The sequence below is a fragment of the Elephas maximus genome, chromosome 4 (assembly GCF_024166365.1).
Source record: "Elephas maximus indicus isolate mEleMax1 chromosome 4, mEleMax1 primary haplotype, whole genome shotgun sequence".
In the NCBI taxonomy this organism is placed as follows: Eukaryota; Metazoa; Chordata; class Mammalia; order Proboscidea; family Elephantidae; genus Elephas; species Elephas maximus.
The window spans coordinates 14,694,366-14,715,089 of NC_064822.1; the positions used below are offsets into that span (position 1 = coordinate 14,694,366).

General features: G+C 40.3%; 1 protein-coding gene across 1 annotated transcript in view; it reads right to left on the minus strand.

The window, feature by feature from the left end:
* The window catches only part of PFKP (phosphofructokinase, platelet), a 73,269-nt gene that overhangs the window by 33,032 nt on the left and 19,513 nt on the right, over positions 1 to 20,724 (minus strand). Inside the window, exons 3-8 of the mRNA XM_049881655.1 lie at positions 9,466 to 9,543; positions 6,323 to 6,512; positions 4,736 to 4,901; positions 3,122 to 3,166; positions 2,768 to 2,876; positions 78 to 173 (exon numbers count right to left, since the gene is read on the minus strand). Of these exons, the coding sequence (XP_049737612.1) occupies positions 78 to 173; positions 2,768 to 2,876; positions 3,122 to 3,166; positions 4,736 to 4,901; positions 6,323 to 6,512; positions 9,466 to 9,543 (684 nt within the window). The remainder of the gene's footprint in view (positions 1 to 77; positions 174 to 2,767; positions 2,877 to 3,121; positions 3,167 to 4,735; positions 4,902 to 6,322; positions 6,513 to 9,465; positions 9,544 to 20,724) is intronic.

Consider the following 20,724-nt stretch of genomic DNA (forward strand, 5'->3'; position numbering starts at 1 on the left):
CCTGTCAAAACTGTTTTACTATCTCTCCTATTTCCAAGTAGGTAACAGAGTATACGTAAGAAATTACACACACTTACATCCTTGATTTTCTCAGAAGTAATAGGTTTATTTTGGGAATCAATAGCTCCTTCAGCCACAATGATAATATTCAGTCTTTTCTTTCGAGCACGGTTCTAAGGAACAGAAAATCAAAACACTCAAATTCTTAAACCATTCTTAAAAACCAGGGCTTTGAACTGGTTCTTCCCCATTCAGTCACGGCCCTGTAAGCGAAACCAGAACAGACCTGAATTTTTTAAATTTGGATTAACCTGAATGATCACCAGCACTAGAAAAATCACAGGTGGAAGCCCTGCTAAACTTAATCTCCCTCTTAGAAAACAAGGGCAGCATACTCATTGCATAGCAACCAAATCTCTTGCCCACAGGATTTTGAGCAGTCGGAAACAGTTGTGCCCCACTCAAAGATGGCAGCTGGCCAACCACGCTACTCCAAAGGTGTGTCACCCTCGAGGATACTGCCAATAATCCAGTCTCATGGATCAGGCTCCTAAAAGGGCTCACTATGCCTCTCCCGAGTCTCCCATTCCAGAGCTTCAACCTGTAATTTTTCCCATTTTGGTTATTGTTCCAGATTACCCAAATTGTAAAAATTCAAGTCTGTTCCTGTTTCGCTTCCTCAGCCATGACTGCACCAGTTTGAACCAGTTCAAGGCTCTGTTACAAACAAAACAAAGCCTTGGTAATTTTTCCCAAATTGAATTAACCTCTTTCTGAATAGAAATCGTCACCAAACTTCACAAGTGTTGTTGTGGTTAGTTGCTATCGAGCTGATTCCGACTCATGGTGACCCCACATGTGCAAAGTAGAACTGCTCCATAGGGTTTTCCTGGCTGTAATCTTTATGGAAGCAGGGTCACCTGGCCTTCTCTTGTGCAGTAGTGTTGGGTGGGTTCAAGCTGCCAGCCTTTAGGTTAACAGTCGAGCATGAACCATTTGTGCCACCCAAGGACTTTAACTTCGCAACTAGTGCTTCCTGATAACATGAGATGAGAGTAAAAAGTACTTTTGGGTAAGTAGATGGGATGAGGAATGAGGGACGAGTGTAGGGAGGGTAAGAGGATTACTGGACACAGTGAATGGAAAAGGTCTGTGGATATCTGGTAGATTACATTATACCACAAACAACAGTTTAAAAATCAATACCCCAGTCAGCTCTAGAGGGTGAAGGGTGGGCTTATGTGGTATTGACATTGATCTATAGGATGGGAGTGAGCAGGAGACCAGACCTTTCCTGTTGTGTCTCTATCATCAAACCACACTTTCAACCTCCTTACAAAAGCCAGAGCTTCTTGCCACCTCTCCCTATATCCTTCCCACCCACTCACTAATATTTTTACGCCAAGAGTTCCCTGCAATGAGTATTATGCCCCAACTGACTCTATTAAGGTAATATTACACACAGACATGGGAAGCAGACAGATGGGACACAAAAGAGGAAATGGGAAAGAATACAAAGACCCGAACAGAGGTACTTAGGCACCACTGCCTGAGCACGGTAGCCAGACTCTCACTGTGGACATATCTGTGGTCGCTGTTGCTATACTACCACGCACACATCCAGCAGTCATTTAGCGCCACACTGCTATGAACATAGCAACCATTCTGTAAGGAAAACTGAGTCATTCTCAGTGAATGTGTTTTTTCAAAAAGTTCCAAATAAAAGAACCTCTTATAGCAATTATGAAGGTAATTATGTAGACCAGTGAATCCTGGTGTTAACAGTGACTCGAGCTTACCCCAGAGCCTCAGTGTCACATGATACAAACACGTAAGCTTTTGGAGATGCTCTGGGGCCTCATTTCCTAAGCCAATTTTTCTGGCATGATATATGAAAAATTCTTGCAGTGTTAGATTAGTGATCAATACAAATAAATTAAAAATATAACAATATCAAGTATTTCACATATTGTTGTTGTTGTTAGGTGCCGTTGAGTCAATTTTCTACTCATAGCGACCCCGTGTGACAGAACAGAACTGCCCTATAGGGTTTCCTAGGCTGTAATCTTTTACAGGAGCACATGCCCAGGTCTTTCTCCCACAGAACCATTATGGGGGGGTTCAAATCACCAACATTTCACATATAACCAAAAAACCAAACCCACTGCCATCAAATCAATTCCAACTCATAGTGACCCTATAGGACGGAGTAGAACCACCCCACAGGGTTTTCAAGGCTGTAAATCTTTAGAAGCAGCCTGCCACATCTCTCTCCCACAGAGAGTCTGGTAGGTTCAAACCATTGACCTTTGGGTTAGCAGGCAAGTGCTTTAACCACTGCACCACCAGGGCTTCCTCCTTGCACATACAGGTTAGTACAAATCATCAGTCCTAAGTCTGCCAACATTTAAAGGGGCAGACCCCAACATTTCCTTTTACCTTGTCATTTCTAACACTGCAGTATATAAAGTCTAAAATCCAAGATTTGCAGATGAGACAATACATACATAGATACAGACACACACGGAGTGTTTTTAGCTGTTTCTCTATTGCATTACACTTTGCAACATCAGGAAGTAGATAGACACATGAATAGTCAACATATGAAAATCATATGAAACAAGAACTTGAGCTAATTTTAGAACCAGGAAACTTGTTTAAAACTGTCCGAACTGAAAATTCTAAAAACCTAAAAGCCATTAAAAATCATGATTAAAGCAATCCAACTAGAATAATTTTTGATAAATAGAAGTACGATGTGAATTACCTCTGACAGTTTAACGCACATATTTTCTTCCCAGCCTTCTTCTGGGGGAGATTCAGGAATGAACACCCAATCTGCACCGCAGGCCAAGGCACTAACCAGGGCTAGATATCTATACGGAAATAACAACAAAGATCAATAAACCAAGGATCCACCTTCTTGTGCGTTTACTATTGGGAACCCAAAGCTCATATTTCAGCAGAAATAACACTGGATTATGAATCAGAAAACCTGGGTTCAAGTCCTGACTCCTCCATGAATTCTCTACAAGAACACCCATAATTTAGAAATAAAGAGGTCAGGAGGAGATGATGGCTAAGGTTGTTTTCATTCTGAAATACTTTAACAAATACATACCCACAGTGTCTCCCCATGACCTCCAGAACAAAGGTCCTCTGGTGGCTGGAAAACAGACACAAGGTAACATATACTTACTAATATGGCGACCAGCATAAAAAAGCAAAGAGAGCTATACTCTGATAGCAGCACTATTTCATAATTATGGCAAGTAGCTAAACTTCCAAAAAATGATCCATTTTCTACTAAAGCAGATGCTGTCCCAATAGCCACTTCAACCTTTGTGAGTAAAGGGGCCTCAGCAGTGACGGCACTTGTGGTACAGATTGTACAACATGTATTTGCTTGTGCTCCAAGATGTAGTAGATACTTACAGGACACCTTTCTATGCTCCGTCTGTGATGATGACTCTACTGGGCAAAGCCAGCTACTTCTCATGTTAAGAACAATGGGCTGGATGTAACCAACAGCAAACGTGTGAGTAGAAAGTCAGCTCAGTCATTGTCCAACAACTGTGTCTTTCCAGGGAACAGAAAAATCTAACTACTACAAGCAATCCCTCAAACATTAACGAGATTACGTGGTTTTCAATGGCATGTCAGGAGGGCCATGTACTATGTATGTTATTGGGCTGAAGTAGTCCGATGAAGCAGTATTGTGGAATGGGAAAAACAAACACACAGGAATCAAGAGGTCTTACTTCCTGGGTACCTTCCAAGTCTCAACTTCCTCATCAATACAATGCGAGACATTTGCTCTATTTACTCTTTCACACAGACTTTTGAAAAGTACTTTAAAAACTCCAGAATTCCACGTAGGAGTCCCTGGGTGGTGCAAACGGTTAATGTGCTTAGCTGATAACTGAAAGGTTAGAGGTTCAAGTCCACCCAGAGGTGCCTTGGAAGAAAGGTGATTTACTTTTGGAAAATCAGCCACTGAAAATCCTATGGAGCACAGTTCTACTCTGACACACACGGGGTCACCAAGAATCAGAATCAGTGGGACAGCAAGTGGTTTCAGTGATGGTTTTGTCACAAATCTGTATCATCTTTGATAAAATTCAACTGATTTATCTACATTTTTGTAAATTTATAGGTTAGAAATATAACAATAAGGAAATGCTTACACACATTCCCAGTAAGCACCCATCCCATTGCCGTGAAACCAACTCAGACTCCTAGTGACACTACAGGACAGAGCAGAACTGCCCTATAGGGTTACCAAGGCAGAAACCTTTACAGAAGCAGAATGCCACGCCTTTATCCCACAGGGTGGCTGGTGAGTTTGAATGGCCAAGCACTCAGTTAACAGTCACACAGGGAACTGCCGCACCAACGTAGTTCTTACTTATTGTTATTCCTTCAAGAGACCTTTGGGCAGGACTTTAGATAATAATTATTTTGTTTTCTTCTGCTTTTTAAATGTTCTCCAATGAACAGGTTTTGCTCTTATAATTTAAAAAAAAAAAAAAAATGAAAGCTTTAAAATAAAAAGTAAACCTGAGAACAATTTTCTTGTATGGTTCCTAATGCTCAAATCATAAGACTTGTGCCAGAATACTCATCTGTGGAATACTCTAAAATTTCTCGGGTTGGGCCAATGCTGACTTCAGCCTTACTTAGCACATCACTTGCCCCGTGTCTACTTCCCACTGGTTTTTCTAAGTCCCCTCACCTCTGCGCCGTGGTCATGATGGCATCAACAACTTCAATGATCCTGTGCAGAGCTGAGTCCGTGCCGATAGTCATGTCAGTCCCACAGAAGTCGTTGTCGATGGAGCCCACCATGCCCACGATGTTGAGGTATGCGTGCTTCTTCATGGCATCCGAATCGATCTTGCCTGTGTTGAGAGACAGAACTATTAATAATGCACCGCATGACCGGTAATAGTCAATGCTTCTATGGACACACCACTAGGATTTATTCTGAATTGTTTTTCTAATTGTTATTCACTATTTTATTTTCTCACAATTGTATACAATGTAAATCTGTATATTTAAGGAAATAAAAGACAAAGGTGAAAGTAATTACATAAAATACGAGCTGTAATTAGATACTTGGGCAAGAACACTTAATTTTAGGAAGGAAGGAAGAGAGAGCAAGGGAGGGAGGGAGGAAGGAAGGAAGGAATCCACAGGTTGCGATCTATGGATAAAATTGGAATTTTATCTGGCAACGGCTTCAGAGAACGTCATGTCTCTGGATAGGGATGAAAAGGGATAGTGATATGTTACAATTAAAAAATATATATAGAATTAAATACTTAAGAATATTATATAATCTTAATATTTGATTTCTTATAGAACCATGGGGAGCTAGTCAGTCAGTGTCTACTTAGCACTCAGACAAAACACAGACCTGAATTGGGCAGGTCTGCATATGTTAAATTAGAATAATCAAATGATCAAAAGTGGGAGTGAACCTCAGGCCTGGGACTCATGCTGACTGTTCTGCGTCTGTGGTACCAAGGAACCCACATTAGGCCAGAACACCACAGACAAGGAAATGCTGCTACGCCCCCGCTGGTTACAATCTGATAGCCACTCTCGACTCCCTAAATGTGTTTTACAAAATTTGAGGACAGTTATTTTATTCCAAGTTTCAGTTGTTCATTAATTTGCTATTAGTGCAAACAAGACACTTCCATGGGTCATATTTATAACAACTTTGAAAGATTAAAAACCATGGCACACATAGGAATCGCAGAAATCCTTTCCTACTTTCAAAGGCGATAAAGTATGGTATTACAGCAGACACTTATCATCTAAATTAAAGTCTCACAACAACTCAAGTTTAAAGACACACTAGTCTGCTGGAGGTTTATAAGGACTGAAGGTGCAGACTGGAGTCCCACTGCCCCCGAGAATCCTGGCTCAGCACTCAGAGCTGTGTGACTTTATGCAGAGCCTCTGATTCCTCATTTGTAAAATGGGGATAATAAAAAAGCCATCTCAGACAGCTGCTGTGAGGATAACATAAAATTATCCACATAAAGGGTTAGAAGAGTGTCCGACACATAGTAAGGTTAAAGGTGTGTTGTTCTCATTCTCATTATCACCACTTTTTGAGACACAGATTTAAGTCTCGAGGTGGTGAACTGTAAGGTCTGCAGTGATAAGAAGAACAACAATCACCATAAATTCTTCTGCTATGGATAAAAGAACAAAATATGCAAATTCAAAAGCTCTCTGAAGGCAAGGGAAGAGGAATGAAAGAAAACAGAAAATATCCTAGCACACCACCAATAAAGCAGAAATGTACCACTTTGGGCCAACTCTTCCAGCAGTCCACTCCATTCCTTCCGGAAGATATTGGCACCCGTTAAGCTTCCATCCCCACCAATCACACACAGATTGGTAATTCCCAGCTGTATCAAGTTATAGGCGGCTTTTAGGCGACCTTCCCGAGTACGAAACGCCTGGCAACGTGCACTGCCAATGATTGTCCCTCCCTAGAAAAGAAACAAAATTACGTTCATTTATCCTTTCCATTGTGACAGACAGCTAGACAGGTTAGCACCTGCCAGTACTCATCTTTAGACACAGGGCTTTCAAAATTAGGTTCTCCTCATTTTAATCTTTTGAATTAGTCAACTGCAAAAGTTTGTGATTTTCCCCTTTTTACTCCCCCACTAGAATTCTACACATGAAGACACATTCGTCATGCTTGGTGGTAGCGAAATAGGGTCTAGAAATACAAACAATGGCAACAGTTACCTAAATATGCAGAGGACGAGAGTCTGTAAAATTAGAAAAGCAATCCAGAAAGCCTCCTCTGGTGACACTGTACCAACACTAGGTGAACTCACCATATGCACACTGAAGCGCAAGACTAGTCCCGCCACTGCTCATGATCTTTATGACTTGTCCACCAAGCCATCCTGTGTCACCTGGTTGTCATGTGCTGTTGAGTTGATTCTGACTCATAGGGACCCTACATGACAGAATAAAACTGCCTCATAGGGTAACCTCTATGGGAGCAGACTGCCAGGTCTTTTCTCCCACAGAGCCTCTGGGTGGGTTCGAACCGCCATCCTTTTGGTTAGCAGTCGAGTGCTTAACCAGTGCGCCATCAGGGCTCCTTCTTTCATTGGTCAGACCTTGTTGTATGTTCAGGCAAAGTGGGTAACAACTGTGAGTCAAAGCAATTTATTTTTGTACTATACCTCCCACCCTTCTTAAAAGGATAAATCTTAGGAAATCTTAAATTTGATAATCCAAACATCTAGGAAAGATAAACTCTGATTTTTCACACCTAGTTTTTCAAAATTTAAGAATTCTTTGTTTTACTTAGAAAAATGCAGAATTCCTTTTAAATAAGTCATGAAGAATACATCCATAATGCATTCATAGATCTTCAATTTCTACTCGGTCCTTGTAAATAGTGTCAATTTCTGTGTTGAAGCAGACTCTATTGCCACGGAGTCAGTTCCAACTCACAGTGACCCCATGTGTTACAGAGTAGAATTGCTCCATGGGTTTTCTTGGTTGTAATCTTTGCAAAAGCAGGTGGCCAGGCATTTCTTCCATGTAGCCCCTGGGGGGTTCGAACCACCAATCTTTAGGTTAGTAGCTGATTGCAAACCATGTGTGCCTCCAGGGCTCCTTCTATGGAGACATAACTTACTGAATAGCCTTTGTTTATTTTGTTTATGTGACAGCATCTGTCTACATGTACATACAGATAACTAATGTTGATTTATGGATATTTATTTCAAATCAGGAAAATCCATGTATTTTTACATGAAAATTACCACCATTTAATTAGTCAGAGCATTAAAAAAGGTTACAGATAAAAATTGAAATTTAATCTGTACTATTTTTACTAATACAGTACTAAATGGGGTCCTGTGTTACTGGAAATATTAGTAAGTATGACTGTGATAAGTATTACAGCTTGGCCCAGCAAAGGTGAACGTAGGATAGAAAGTACAGGGCACAAGGCAAAGATAAGCTTGTTCTTGGAACTCTGATTTGAGAAATAGTCATTAGTGAGTCATGTGATTTATAAAAACTTGAAGTTAAGCCAGCAATTCGTAAGTGCCAAAACTGAATAGATAACATGGGTAGAGTCTCAGGAAGAAACCTATGAATAACTAAATTGCAAAGAAGCAGGCACCTTTCTCACACACATACATACAACACAAAACACACGCACACTTTAGCCACTGGTGTATTTCCTATCACAATTAAAATGCCCAAGCCAACTGCCCTCAAGTTGATTCCGACTCATGGTGACCCCATGTGTTACAAAGTAAAACTGCTCCGTATAGTTTTCTAGGCTATAATCTTTATGAAAACAGACTGCCAGACCTTTCTTCTGCAGTGCTGCTGGGTGGGTTTGAACTGCCTACCTTTGGACTAGCTGGTGAACACAAACCATCTGCACCACCAGGGGACCTTACAATTACAACAGCAGAAGAGAAATGCTCATTTCCTATGTTCTCTGGAATTGGGATAATACTGTCTGATTTTTTCAAATACTGCTCTACCTAATGATTGATGGCTGTCAAAATTCCCTTCAACCTCTATGCAAGGATGCTCAGAAGCACGGGGAGAGCAGAGGAAAGGGGGTCCGAGTGACAGCTGGAGGTCTGTGCCAGCACCAAATGCACACCCCACCAGCATCTTCAGGGCGAACGTACCCACGTGGTTTCTTTCTATTTAGTACTCAAAATAAGCCAAGGATTAATACACACTTTTTAAAAGATTAAACCACAAGCACAAGAGTTTTTTCCTGAAACCCATTACTTCGACATTATCTCTTTATTTCTCAACTGATCGGGGCTCTTCACTAAAGTGTTCGGGAATTTATTAGGCATAAAATACTCTGGCAGGTTTCTTTTAAATTAAAAGCAAGCAACTGTTTTGCCTGAAGTGATAATTACCCCATTTTTTGTCCACACCAAGAAAATTAGCCCTGTCTGATTCAAAGCAGAACAGGGATGTTGTGTTCCTAATAAATCCACAGCCCTGGTAGCTGCCAGCCTGAGTCATTCCCAGACTTTAGCGTACTTAACTGTTAAGTGGCCCACACAAACCCCAAACCCCAAAGGGCACAGAGATTTGCTGCTGAACACACAGCACCAACAAACCAAAGGAGCCTCAACACTAATCTCGTCTGAAAAAAACCAAAAACCAGCCACAAGTACCATGGTAGACATTAGATGTAAGAAATAACTTTTATTGCAAGGATAATTCTGTAGTTTATGCCACGTAAAGCTTTTCCTTCTAATTCAATGACGAATTAAGGGTGTTCTCTTTCTGTGCAAGTAGCTCAGAATAAGGCCAGTCAGCACATTAATCAGCTTTAAGTATCAGTGAAGCAGAGGTACTACAGGTTTCAAGCTAGCAGAGCTACTTACGTACTTAGAGAAACAAACAGTATGAAAACATGGCACGTACCACTTGTAGAATGCTTGAGACACTTTCCCATGAGGCTTCAACAATATTAGGACCTCCGTCTACCATACCCTGGTAACCCTAATAAAAGAAAATGAAAAAAATTTTAAATAGGTTAGACTTTTTTTTAAAAAAACATTAATTGGTGCTTAAATTATATGAAATGGAAATACAAATTACAGTGAATTTAAGTTCCTAAGAGTCCAATGGTGATAAGACATAGTGTGATATACCTGTTAGTCAAAAGTACAAATTGTGGTGAAGTCTCTTAAATTTACTACTAATGACAATTTTAGCCTAGACTAGTCCAAAGAGCACTGTATAAAATGGTTTGCCTATTGCCTATTGGCCCCTAAGAGACTGAAAAGGGACATATTCACCCTAAGCTGTTAATAATTTAGCACGAACTCAGACGCAAACATCACTTGTCAATTATACCGCATTCATGAAAGCTCTCCTATCCCAGCCCTCCTTTGGTAAGGAAATCCATGCTACTTTAGATCTATAAAAATATATTTTTTAAAAAAGCACAGCTAAATATTACTCCAATAATTCAGTCTGCTTTACCTTCCGATTACTGCCATTTTCCTATACTGAGGTAAGACTTTTAGTGAATTAGGATATCAGTACACACTTTTGCCTGGAAGCCTAAGGATACTTGTCTTTCACCTCTAAATGTGTCTCTCTTTTCTCCACAGAAATACGAGACCAAGAAACACAGAAATACTCCATTTGCATATTCATCTATGTGACTATTCACTTTCCAGAGCATTTTACCTTAAAAAGGAATAGCCAGTAAACATTTAGAAAATCTTATCCCTATAGACTATTATTGTGGATTCATATCCCTATCTATTGAAGGGCAAGAGGCAAGGAAAAAAAAGAATTAAGTTTTTTGTTTGTTTGTTTTAAACAAAATGGCCCATGAAGTATGGTGCCTTGTGTACAAATTAACCATATAGTGCCAGCACCATTATAGGTGGCCAATTTGTATACTTATATTTAAATATAAATATATTTATATTTAAAACTTCAATCAAAAATATAAAATGTAAAACTTCAATCAAAAATATAATATGTATTATGTGTGTATATATATATATATACACACACATAAGTGTTATACATAAGTGTGCTTGTATCCATGTGCAAATTGGAAAGAAAAAATAACAGTATGGAAGGAAAAGCAAAGAAGGGCTAGTTTTAATGCTGGCAAGAGTTCCTCACACATCTGCACTTTACCTGAGGATCCCGAGTCCCCAGGCTACTGCTTCATCCATATTTTCTACCAGCCCTTAAAGCAGACAGGCATAAGGACTGCCCCCTAACTGGCCCAAGGTCTTCAGGGAGAAGAAATGGAACTATTAAACACACTTCCATCTACCTTTAAGGTTCATTTTTTTGTGTTTTTATCAACATCTCTTTTCTTTCCCAACACCTTATAGGGTGTACATTTTTAGCTGATTCCATTTAAAGTTTAGAGCTGGGTGTAGGTGTCACCATGGAGGGAGAAGGTGATAAACAAGAGGGCGAGCTGGTCCAGACCTTACCTTTGAAAAGGCCCTGCTTATCAGGGGCATGAAGTCTATTGTTCCCTAGTTGTAAACTGTATACACAAGCAGACCCTGCACTCAACGCAGATATCCCGCTTCTCTGGCACCAAATGCAAAATCATGCCTTCTCCTCATTCTAACTAACTCCCAGGAATCTGATTTCAACAGGAAGAATGATAGACACACAGACAGACATAGATAACAACCTTCTTGTTGTTAGCTACCACTGGGTCAGCCACTGACTCATGGCAGCCCCATGCATAATGGGGATCGGACCACTGTGATCCATACGGTTTTCACTGGCTAATTTTCAGAAGTAGATCACCAAACTTTTCTTCCTAGTCCATCTTGGTCTGGAAGCTCCACTGAAAACTGTTAGCATTGCTGCCATGAGGCATTGCTGCCATGAGGTACACTGGCTGAGAATCAAACCCAGCCCTCCCACATGAAAGGCAAAAATTCTACCACTGAACCACTGATGCCCCCATAACCTAGCCTTAGGGTTGCCCTTTTAATTATCTCTATCACCCGCAAACTCCCAAGGTTTTGTTAAGACTTACACTTCACTCTGTAGAGACAACACAGAGTGCCACTGCTAAGACATGAGAACAATACTCAACAAACTACCATCAGTGGCGATCCTGATCCACGTTTCAGGCCCTATATTACCGTGTGAACGTGAACCCTACACAGGATAATGATGTTCCAGCATCCCAGCTCACATACTTCTGAGAACAGAAAAAATAATAATTAGGCCAGAACAATAGTCATAAACCAGTGGTGTTCTGGGCAAGTCGGGATGTGTGGCTGCTCTGACAAAACACAACAAAGATCCAGTAATCGCCGCCACCAATATTCCACTATGGCAATGTCTGTACACTGAACTGTTATGTAAATAAAGAGGACTAAGGCTCACCACGAATCGGAGAATCCACTAGACAGCAGCACGTTGTTAAGGGGAAAAGAGTCAGTCCCAGCCACTTCGTTGTTTAAGAGGATAAAACCGATGCTGCTCAAGTACAGTTAGACTAACTCAGGACTAAGGCCCAGCTCTGCAAAATCGGACAGCGTGCACCTGGAGAGTATTCTTCAATCAACATCCGCTGTCACAGAAACTGCTCCTCCGTCACCCATCACAGAAAACGTTACTACCTACTATGCATATCAGAAATGAAAAAAAATCACCTTTCCCTTCGTTATTTCTACAAATTTAAACAATGATTTAATAAAACATTTTTAGAAATCCCTCTGCTTCTAAAGTGATCGCAAAGAAAATGTCTAAAAACCATAAGGCATATTTTTTAAGTCAAATGTTTTCCAAAAATAATTTGATTATTTTGTGTAGCATAGATGCATGTGACAAAAAAGGCAATTAAAAAATACAAAAGGATAATTTTATTATCATTGCATTCAAAGTTCTCTTATGGCACGCATGTGCTCACTAGCTAGGAAATGACTCATTCTTTAATTTGCAAAGTCATTAAACCCATGTCACACTGGAAAAATAACTAAAAACTGCAGTTTCAGGCTGTCTTTTACTAAGAGGAAAGATGTTATGAAATCAGAAAGGCTAATTTTACAAAAAGGTGTCATAATGTATACATTAACATGAGCTTTTTCTGTTGAAGTCTTCCCCTTGAAAGACTGAATACTGATTCCAAGAGAGCCACAGCCCAAACCATGTTTTAGAATTCCGTTTCAGAAGGCAAGATTCATTTTACACAAATGGACTATCATTTATACATGAGTTTTTTCTACTCAAGTCATCTCTGTGAATAGTTGGAACACTTGCTCTAACACAGCCACAGCCCAAAACACTTTCTAAAATTTCCTTTCAGAATTTGCCCTTAGGGCCAATTTTATGACTCACAACAAGGAAAAAAAAAAAAAAGCCATAAAACCTTTAAAGCCATGCTGAGTTTTTTTGACCAGAAATGCTGTCTTGTTCCTCCTAATTCACAAGAGGAACCTAACAGACTTCTAACTTGCTGCGTCAACTCTACCATCAGAGTTTTTCTACACGGAGTCATTTGATCACATCTAAGAAATGTCATAGACTCTAAAGTCCTTTTAACTTCCTGTTTGAAACTGTTTTAAGCAATGTTAAAATAAGCATAAATATGGTCCTAACAGATTACTCAGGCGACAGTACTATGTTTAGAGGTGAAATTTTGGCTTTTGTTAAATCCATTCTAGATAGACCATCAGCTATCCAACTGTGGGTAGCTTTCTCTTATAAGAGGTCTCATATGTATTTTTTTAAATTAAAGACTCAGGGGAATGACAGTCTTGTGCTAAAGCAAAACAGGTCTTTTCTTTTAGAATGCTTACATTTCATAAGCCCTGGTGTCTTGATGCTTTTTTCCAATCTGATTTCCTGAATTCTTTAGACAACAATAAGAGTTTGAATTGCAAACATTCCAACTACCTCGGGAAAACAATCTATTGAATATAATGTACCTAAAAGGTATTTTCTAGATATTGTTATCACTTACTTCCTATTGATGCAGGTAATACACTCAGAGAGAGATACTGTGTCTACAAACTAGGCTCCTTAAGAGTTAATACATTCTTTTCCCCTATAAATATAGTTTCCCCAGTTTATTCTTTAATAAATTATAGAATTTCATTTATAAAACTCAATATGGAGTGCTTAGAAGGGTTGAGATATTAAACTCCTCGCAAGTCTTGAATTTGGTAAACACCACTGATGGTTGAAAACTAGGCAGCCAGAAGATTCTCTGTGTCAATGGTTTGCAAAATTGAAAACTTATAACTTTATTTTGCTCAAAGGAAGTTAACATGGTGATCCTCAGAATATCTATTTCCTCTCCCCTCCCCTCCCGCACACACCCAGGGCCCTGTTCAACCTTCCCAACAGGGTTCTAAACAAATGCTCTAGTCTGGAAACTTAATAGTCACCCAATAAAAACCTGTTCACTGATTGAACTACTTCAGGGAAAATTCCAACATCTAGCCTAGGATTTGTCCTTGGTGACATCCATTTTTCTCTAAATTTCTAAAATAGGTTGGAAAAGGACAAGTCATGTTCGTATGGTATAGTTCTGTACTTGGTGCTTGGGAAAACCAGTAACATACAGACATGATTTATTTAGCCCTCTGGCATTATTAGATGGGCACTCTGGTGGTACAGTAGTTAAGTGCTCGGCTGCTAACCAAAAGGTTAGCAGTTTGAACCCACTAGCCACTCATGGGAGAAAGAGGTGGCAGTCTGCTTCCATAAAAATTACAGCCTTGGAAACCTATGGGGCAGTTCTAGTCTGTCCTATAGGGTCACTATGAGTCAGAATCGACTCGACACCAATGGATCTGGTTTTTGGTTTATGATCATTAGTTTTCTGTAAACCAAAACCAACAATACACAATTCCAGATAAAATATAAAACCAAAAGCCAGAAACAGGACCAAGGCAAGTAATTCTTCTCTACAGTTAGAGATAAGTTTCCAAGTTCTGTGAGTATAGGTAGGTAGTTATCTCATGGAAAGTCCTCATTTGAAATATATGGAACCCCACTGTGGTAACAGTGGCATAGACGAAAAGTGAAAGAGGGCGAGTACAGCACTTTCGCAATTCGAAAAAGAAAACGTTAACTATAAATTGTCTAAAACCATCAGCATGACTCTGAGTAGCTGTGAGGACCAAGTTATAGATCAGACATGAAGAACTCAGCATAGGTGCTGCCATACAGTAAGCGTTCAATAAAAGGTAACACTCATTACTGCAAGGATGACTTTTCATGTTCCCAGATGTGTACTGGCCAATGTTCCAAAGGAAAGGTAGGCATTTCAGGAAGAGACCTAGGTCACATGCATTTTGCCACTTAACTCAGCAGCTTAACTGACTTAATAAACGTGCACGTATGTTAGTCGGGGGGAACCTAACAGGTCAGGCATGGTCGGGTTGAGCAGGAAACAGCTATTTATGAGAAGCTGCACAGTAGTATGTCTAACTAAACATTCAAGAAGAATTATTATTACTTTTAGACAGATAATTAGTGGCTAAGTAGCTCTGACTTTAAGGAAGTTAAAGCACAGAAATAGTTATCTTTGAAACCTCTAAGAGATGTGACCGAATATGGTAGTGATAACCTTGCTTAAGTTTTACAAAATTGTTGTGGAAACGGGAGGCTCAAGTCTGATAAGTGGGGTGAGAAGGAGGATAAAAATATGACAGTTTCCCCCCCAAAAACAACACTTGTATTCTAATCTGTTCTTTGATTTGTTAAAAGCATTTTCACTACCCTTACTGCCTGCAACATTCAAAAACACAGGCATCATCTAGATTACGAGATATCTACAGAGGACTCAATTACTTCTCCCTTTCTTTTGCTCAAGCAGCATGTCAACCGCAGAGAGAATTTCAGGCTGGAGAGTGGAGCGCCAGCATTTCTGAGTAGAAAGGCCTAGATTGCCTTCATTTGGAAAGGTGTGTTTTGGTGGCGGTTGTTGTTTTGGTTATACAGGATGTTCCTTACTTTAAAATTTATGAAAGTAGATGTTACGGATTGAATTCTGTTCCCCAAAAACGTGTGTCAATTTGGCTAGGCCATGATTCCCAGTATTGTGTGATTGTCCACGATTTTGTCATCTGATGTGATTTTCCTATGTGCTATTTTTTTTTTTTTTTTTATAAACCCTACCTATATGATGTTAATGAGGTGGGATTAGGGGAAGTTATGTCAATGAGGCAGGACTCAATCTAAAAGATTAGGTTGTATTTTAAGTCAATTTCTTTTGAAATATAAATGAGCAAAGTGAGCAGAGAGACAGGCAGAACCTCATACCACCAAGAAACAAGAGCCAGGAGAACAGCATGTCCTTTGGACCCAGGGTCCCTGTACTGAGAAGCTTCTAGACCAGGTGAAGATTGATGACAAGGACCCTCCCCCAGAGCCAACAGAGAGAGAAAGTCTTCCCCTGGAGCTGGCCCCCTGAATTCGGACTTCTAGCCTACTAACTATGAGAGAATAAACTCCTCTTTGTTGAGGCCATCCACCTGTGGCATTTCTGCTATAGAGGCACTAGTGGTTCATCATATCAGTGAAGAAAAATAATATGATTTATGGCAATAGAGGGTTTCTATGAAGAAGACAACTATTTCCTTCTGCTTGTTACAATCATCACCCATGGAAGCTGCAGTCCAGAAATCAAATGACATATCTCATTGAGCAAAAATGCTGCAAAAGACCTCTTTCCAGTTTTAAAAAGAAAAGATACCACTTTGATGACTAAGATATGTCTGACCCAAGCCATGGTCTTTTCGATTGTCTCATATGCATTTTTTTTTCATATGCATTTAAAAGCTGGATAATGAAAAAGGAAGACAGAAGAATTGATGCATTCAAATTTTGGTGTTGGCAAAGAATAATGGATATATTAAGGACTGCCACAAGAAAGAACAAATCAATCTTAGAGAAAATACAGTCAGATTGTTTCTTAGAAGCAAGGATGGTGAGATTTCGACAGGCTTACTTTGGAAATGTCATTGGGAAAGACCAATCATCATGTTTGGTAAAGCAGGGGGCCAATGAAAGCACTTTGAAAAGTTTTAAATACCCTAACAGAGCAAGGTAGCAGGACTCTTCTGTTGGTCGCCTGCTTGTCAGGGGGACAAAAATATGTGTGCTTTTGAGCACACTGGTTTGTGGCTAGGCACAGAATTAGAGTGGACAACTTAAATCATTTATGTATAGACTTTCTCAGAACTTAAAAAAAAAAAAAAAAAAAAAAAAACATTGCTATCAAGTCAATTCTGACTCATTAAGGACCCTACAGGACAGAGCAGAACTGCCCCCATAGGGTTTCCAAGGTGGATACAAACTGCCAGTCTTTTGGCTAGCAGCCCAGCTCTTAAATCACTGTGCCACCAGGGCCCCCTTCTCAGAACTGCAGAAGTCTAAATGTCACCTTTGTGTGCTTTCAGGATCGTGCCCTTCTAGACTAGGGTTTCTCAACCTCAGCACTATTGACATTTTGGGCTGGACAATTCTTTGTGTGGAGCTGGGGGCTGTTTTGTGAATTGTAGGATGTTCAGCAGCCTCCCTGACCTCTTCCTGTTCTCTACCCATTTGATGCTAGTAGTGTAAACACCCCAGTTGTGACAATCAAAAATGTCTCCAGATATTAGCAAATGTCTCTGGGTGGGGTGGGGGATCACCCCCAATAGGTCTAGGACCAGTGTTCCAAACCTATTTGGGCTCAAATTTAGAAGACTTTAGTTTTATTTTTTAAAGCATTATTCAGTAATTTAACCAATATGTTTGTCCATTTATAGCCTAGTTTTTCTAAGTTTACCTAGACCTTTCCAGGTTGCCAACAGACCAAAACAGTTAAATAGGTTAAGAGTATGAATTATTAAAGTAAAGGTTTTTGTTCTTTAGTAGAAAACCCAGCCACAAAACCCAGTGCCGTCGAGTCGATTCCGACTCATAGTGACCCTATGGTAGAAAGTGTACAAAAAATAGTATTAATCTGAAAACACTGATACTTCTCTGCAACGTCTGGCACTGTGTTTGGTTGGGCTGTTCTTTCTGACTTCTGCTTGTTCTCATACAAACCCAGGCCGGCCTACATGTGCTGCATGCCAGGCGCAAGGGCTAGGTGAAGGCAGAAATGGTGAGGACCAGGGTTTGCACGTTAGCCCTTCTTTTCTACATAGTCAGCCAATCGTTCTTTATTTCTTTTTTCAGGCTGGAGTTTTTCCCTAATTGCAGTTTCCTTTTACAGAACAGTTAAACAGCACAGTCCTGAACCCTTTGGGTTCAGGACTCCCCATTCCTCCCTCCTTGGAAAGGAGCAGGAAGGGGGCTCATACCTGCCAACGTTCTTCTCGCCTCATCCCCTTTAGAAAGTGAAGAATGTAACCCAAAAAGATGATCAGCGGTAAGCACCATTGTCACCTACTGCACAAAGTGGACCAGAGAACACTTTCCTAATCTTTCCCAATTGACAACGTAGAGAACAAATCTGGTTTGCCTTATTTCTAGACTCCTCAAAAGGAAACATAAAACATTCTTCTCAAAAGAAAACCCACTATTCCTAGATGCGTTCCACATCGATTCTTTATTTTGAAATGTACTATGTCTGGTAGGTATAGACCAGAAGATATCTAAACTTCACCAGGACACAGACAGACACAGTGGCTGCAAAATGGGCTCCAACACAGCAGGAGCAGGCAGTGTTTCGTTCTCTTGTACCCAGGGTCACTATGAGTTGGAACCGACTCAATGGCGCCTAACAACAACAGATAATTACAAGACACAGTGACCAACAACAATAACAAAAATAGAAAACAACAAGCATAAAAGCAAAACCCTTAAATCTGAGGTGATGGTTGTTGTTAGGTGCCGTCGAGTTGGTTCCGACTCACAGTGACCCTTTGTACAGCAGAATGAAACACTGCAGGGTCCTGCACCATGCTCACAATCATTGTTATGCTTAAGCCCATTGCTGCAGCCACTGTGTCAATCCATCTCATTGAGCACCTTCCTCTCTTTCACTGACCCTCTACTTCACCAAGTATGATGTCCTTCTCCAGGGACTGATCCCTCCTGATAATATGTCCAAAGTATCCTTGCTTCTAAGGAACATCCTGGCCGTACTTCTTTCAAGACAGATTTGTTTGTTCTTTGAATACTTAACCTTTACCAGTTACTATGTCAGTTTCAATACCCGAAGATCAAATACACAGACCCACCAACCCCCCAGTCCCCCCGCTCCACCCCTGGTGCACTATTATCAATATTCAAGCCAAGTACAGATCTGGCCCTTGGTATCATACAGGGTTTTTCAACAGCGGTACTTTCGGCATTTGGGGCCAGATAATTCCTGGTCATGGGGGCTGTTTAGCAGCATCCCCGGCCTCTGCACACTAGATGCCAGTGGTAACACACCTTCCACCCTGCCTCTACCCCCTACTCCTAACAATCAAAAAATGTCTCCAGACACTGGCAAATATCCCTGGGCATAAATCAGACCCCATTCTGAGAGCCAGTGTTTAACGGAGAGATGATGTATGCTCTCTCTCCCTAACAGGGCCATAGATGGAGGAAGTAACCTGCCGTGATGGGTCCATTTCTGTAACTACAACTCTGACTTCCTTCCCTTCACACTCTGCCCCCCACGAAGTCTGCATGAAGGGTAAGTTACTGTTTGTGAAGCAACTTCAAACCACAGTACAACTGTAATGCTCTGAGATGAAAGGAACGGCAGCAGGCCATTAAAATCAAAAGGTTTCCTGGGGGAACTTTCTATAAATGAAAAGCTTAAGTAAACTAGTCTTCAGTGAATTTTAAAATAGTTTGTTAATTATAAGGACAAAAAGCTTTGTAAAACCACACTCTCTTATTATGAACTTCTATAAAAAAAAAAAAAAAATCAGGCCAGGGTGTGGGGCTCCCTCAAGTACTAAGGCAGAATGCTCCCACCCGCCTCGGGGAGGGCGTGGAGGGGGAGGGGAAGGCAGAAGAATCTAAAATGAGTATGCACTCCTCACCCCGCCCCCCACACACACACCCCTTGCCATATGAGCCCTATAGGACAGAGTAGAACTGCCCCTCTCCCCACCCTAGCAACAGTAAAAAACAGCAAGTAGTGCCAAGGGAAAGACTATTTGATGTATCTGTATGCAAATTCAAAATGCAAACAGGCAGGGGAAGCAGGCTACAAACTGTGAAATGGTGGTGCTGAATCTCATAGACTCATTTCAGCTTCATAAGCAGAGGACAGTAGGCCATGAGGGCCAGGTTCCAGCAAGGGAAATTCACAGGGCAATCTGGTTTTCAAAAAAGATTCAAATATAAAATGATGAAACAATAGCCTAGAAATGATTTGATTAGGCTCATCATTTTAAAATTACCCAAATCAGATAAATAGAGACAAAAATCATATAACCAGAATTTAAAAAGAATTTAAACCTAAACACGGTGGGGGTAGGGGGGGAGTCTTTCCAGCCAGAAAAATGAGCAAGGAGTATGAGGAGCTGGTTCGAAAAGCGGAAAACAACTTAGCCAACAAGCAAGGCCTATGTGCTACCGCTCAACTGTCAGATAAACACAGCTAAATGCGCACACACACACACACACGGACACGCAGACACACACACACACACACACAGCTGATGGGCTCTGGTGTCACAGCTTCTCCAGTTCACTGTTGGGGGTTGAGACTTGGAACAAGTTTTCAGACATCTTTCAGCAAGATACATCAAGGTTCATCATAATGACCATCCCCTGTAACTTAGTGATGCTATATCTCAGGAGCCAAGAAAGGATACAAAATATTGAATAAGCTTTAAATATTAAGACAGACCTTCCAGTGTTATGACACGTGAATAACGGGGAGTCTCTAAATAGCCCAATGATAAAGGAATCGTCAATAAATAAACGGCCAAGTGGATGATGAAGCATCAGTTTGACAGAGAATTATATAAAAACGTAAAAAAATGGTTATGGAGTCTATGTAGCAAATAGAAAATATTCATAATATAATGGCACGTTAAAAATAGAATGTATAAAATATATTTTGCTATAATTTTAATTATATACGTATTTCCTTCTAGTTTTTTACACCTATAATTCTGGAAGGAATCAGACTAAAATACTAACTTTAATCTTAGAGAGACTAAGTAAAATTTTTTTTAAAAATTCTCTTCTTTCCATTCTAAAGCTTTTGTTTTATAAATGTAATAA